Source organism: Prunus dulcis, chromosome 2 (assembly GCF_902201215.1).
Source record: "Prunus dulcis chromosome 2, ALMONDv2, whole genome shotgun sequence".
Classification (NCBI taxonomy): Eukaryota; Viridiplantae; Streptophyta; class Magnoliopsida; order Rosales; family Rosaceae; genus Prunus; species Prunus dulcis.
Genome location: NC_047651.1, coordinates 10,118,587 through 10,122,016, shown reverse-complemented (window position 1 = coordinate 10,122,016; position 3,430 = coordinate 10,118,587). Strand labels below are relative to the sequence as shown.

At 33.5% G+C, this 3,430-nt stretch overlaps 1 protein-coding gene across 1 annotated transcript; it reads left to right on the top strand.

The window, feature by feature from the left end:
* The first annotated feature begins 1,404 nt into the window (after window positions 1–1,404).
* LOC117617553 (rust resistance kinase Lr10-like) lies at window positions 1,405–2,561 on the top strand. Its single transcript, XM_034346975.1, has one exon. The coding sequence runs from the start codon at window positions 1,549–1,551 to the stop codon at window positions 2,503–2,505; it is 957 nt and encodes a 318-aa protein (XP_034202866.1). The 5' UTR covers window positions 1,405–1,548; the 3' UTR covers window positions 2,506–2,561.
* The last annotated feature ends 869 nt before the right edge of the window (window positions 2,562–3,430 follow it).

Here is a 3,430-nt window from a genome sequence, read left to right as displayed (position 1 = left end):
AGAGGGGCAAATGGTGTACCGATTGATAACTTTAAGGTCGTTTTTACCAATTTTTACAAGAATGGAAAATGTAATTGATCCTTAAGTTTAAGGACTTTGTGTGCTAATATGTTATCTTCTTCTTTGTTCCTGTAGGTTTCTTTCGATTACTGCGAGGTAAAGGCTCTCTCTCTCTCTCTCTCTTTCTCTCTCTGGCTATATGTTATTTTCTATTTTTTAGTGCAAAATGAATTATGAACCTAGGACAAAAGGAGCTTGTCACGGATTGAAGATACTTTTAATAACATTGAATGAGATGTTCTCAAAAACAAAACAAAAATAGTTGAATGAGATACATCATAAATGTTAAGGGGCTACCGCTCGTGCACCTTATTTTGTTTCAATTAGGTTTGTGGTCAGCTTCCTTTAGATTATTTTGTTTCAATTTGGTATGTGGTCAGCTTCCTTTAGACTTTTGGACTTATGAAATCCCATGTTCCAATTCACTTAAGGCTTGATTGCACTGGGAAATGTAATACCAAATATTATATCAAAACCCTCAATTAAAAAGTTTAAAATAATATGTAATTCTCTTTCTAAATTGTATGGCAATATAAACAGCTTATCTTGTCAGACTATGAATTTCATATATAAATTTGACTCTTTCATAAGTGTTCATATTCACAATTTGACAACATATGTATTTATCTCGTAAGAGAACATTGCTCAAAATAAGACATACCAAAACAATTTCTCCATGAGCAATGAGCAGTTTGTGGCTGGAATAGGGTACTTCAAATTGTAATGACTCGATGTGCTAATGTTGTTTTTTTTTTTTTTGGTCACTGTAGTTTTCTTTTCTCGTGGACGCTTGTACATTCGTAAGGACTTTCTCCCCAAAAGTTTCTTTTATTTCTTTTTCTTTTCCTCCTTTTTTCTTGTCAATTACATCACGACAATTGTGAGTGGATAGATACTAATGAACTTGTGATAAATAAATAAAATAATAATAAATCAATTCAAACGTAGTCAAGTCTTTGTTTTTACTTACATTTGTTGTTGTATTTCTTGCAGACCAGCCTCAATGGTTTTTTCCGTTCGCAACCACCGGTAAGATCTTGTATTTCATGCATATAATCAATTCTTTGATTTTGTTCATCACTTTTCGAAAACCTATAGTCAAGTCCTTGATTTTGTCCCCACTTTTGCTATATTTCTTGCAGGACCTATATTGGTGATACTCATTTGGGCCGGTAAGGGCTTGTATATATATTACCCTTGAATGACATCAAAGAATATATATATCTGAAACAAAACAAGAAAAATGTTGAAAGCATTACTTGATCTAACCAATAAATTTGTTTTCTCATGATTCTTTTTGGTGATATATATCTCTTGTCAGGCTTGTTTTTTTCAGCAAGACTAATTTTTGGGGTTCCATGTCTGATTGTGTTCGTGATCTATAAATGGCGAAGAAGACATTTGTCGAGTTATGGCATCATAGAAGATTTTCTACAAAGTGATAGCAACTTTTTGCCAATAAGGTACTCTTACTCAGAAATTAAAAAGATGACAAGTAAATTTAAGAAGAAGTTAGGTGAAGGCGGTTATGGCTCTGTATTCAAAGGGAAGTTGCGCAGTGGCCGTTTTGTAGCAATTAAACTATTGGGCAAGGCCAAAGGTAACGGGCAAGACTTCACAAGTGAGGTAGCTACCATTGGAAGGATTCACCATTTTAATGTGGTGCAACTTGTTGGTTATTGCGTTGAGGGATTAAATCGTGCTCTAGTATATGACTTCATGCCAAATGGCTCTCTTGATAAATATATTTATTCCAAAGAGGAAAGCATGCCCTTAAGTTGCATGAACATGTACGAGATTTCTCTCGGAGTGGCTCGAGGGATTGAATATCTGCATCGAGGATGTGACATGCAAATTCTACATTTTGATATTAAGCCTCATAACATTCTTCTTGATGAGAACTTTAACCCTAAGATTTCTGACTTTGGGCTTGCGAAATTATATCCCGTAGATAATAGCATTGTCTCTTTGACGGCAGCAAGGGGAACAATGGGCTATATTGCTCCTGAGTTGTTCTACAAAAATATTGGAGGTGTCTCGTACAAAGCCGATGTCTATAGTTTTGGAATGTTGCTTATAAAAATGGCAAGTAGAAGGAAGAATTGGAGTAGAATGGTAGAGCATTCAAACCAAATCTACTTCCCATTATGGGCGTACGATCAATATAACAAGGGAAATGACTTGGAGATGAGAGATGTTAACGAGGAGGAAAAGAAAGTAATTAAAAAGATGGTTATAACTGCATTGTGGTGTATTCAAATGAAGCCAAGTGATCGTCCTTCGATGAATAAAGTTATAGAAATGCTTGGAGGAGATGGTGAAAGCCTAAAAATGCCTCTCAGACCTTTTCTATACCCACAAGAAATGCACGCAGGTGCTGTCCAAGAAAATTTGAACCCAATCAATTCCAACGGGGAGTTAACATGGACTTTGTCCGCTAGGTGATCATCAAATTGTTAGAAAGCAGTCATTTATTGTTAAATTATTACTTCTAATTTGGATTTGGGCATTAGTTTTTTTTTTTGTTGTTGAGAGATTTGGGTTTTAGTTAGTACATGCGTCTTTTGACCTTGTGTTTGTGCATTTTTATTTTCATTTTGATGTTTTTGCTTATATTGTTAAAGTTTATCCAATAAAATTTCTCTTCGATAAAAAATAAAAAAATAAAAAAAAGGGGTTATTACTGTTGTAACTAACTAGCTGTTTGTCTAGTGCTACTTCTTCCCAAAGTTGGAAGAGGTTCTAAGTTTGAATCTCCTTTTCCTTGATAAGAAAAAAAAAAACTATCATTTCTACTGTAGGGGCTTGTTTTGTATGTCAAACTGTACTAACTAACTTTTGTCGGATAGTATTAATATGTTCCGGAGAGTGCTAACTGTTTATCCATAATATTATAAGGCTTTTGGTGCTGTTCCGGGTAAACAGTCTGACTAAATTATGTTGTGTTTGGTGTTGTTACTGATAACATCGGATCAGACTATTTTTTTAAAGAAAATTCTTTGACAATTTAAGTGGAAATTGAAATTCAAATGACACGAAATTTTTTTTGGGTAAGATTCATATGATAAGACAGTTGCTACAAATAGTTGCTTCTCAAGTTTAAATCCACTCATTCACAACAATGCTGACAAATAACGAAAGACTCAAACATACCCCAAAAAAAAAAAAAACACCACAAAAAAAAAACCCAAAGACTACAAAGAAAGAATGCAGACAAATAAATAATTCAACCATGTAATTACTTTATTTGCTAAAGATTCCCACAATGTTGAATTACTATATCATATAGATTTTATAAAAGAGGAAATATATGGAACTTCTAGTTTAGAGACAATAACGTAGTATTAATTAAAAAAAAAAACTTAGAACT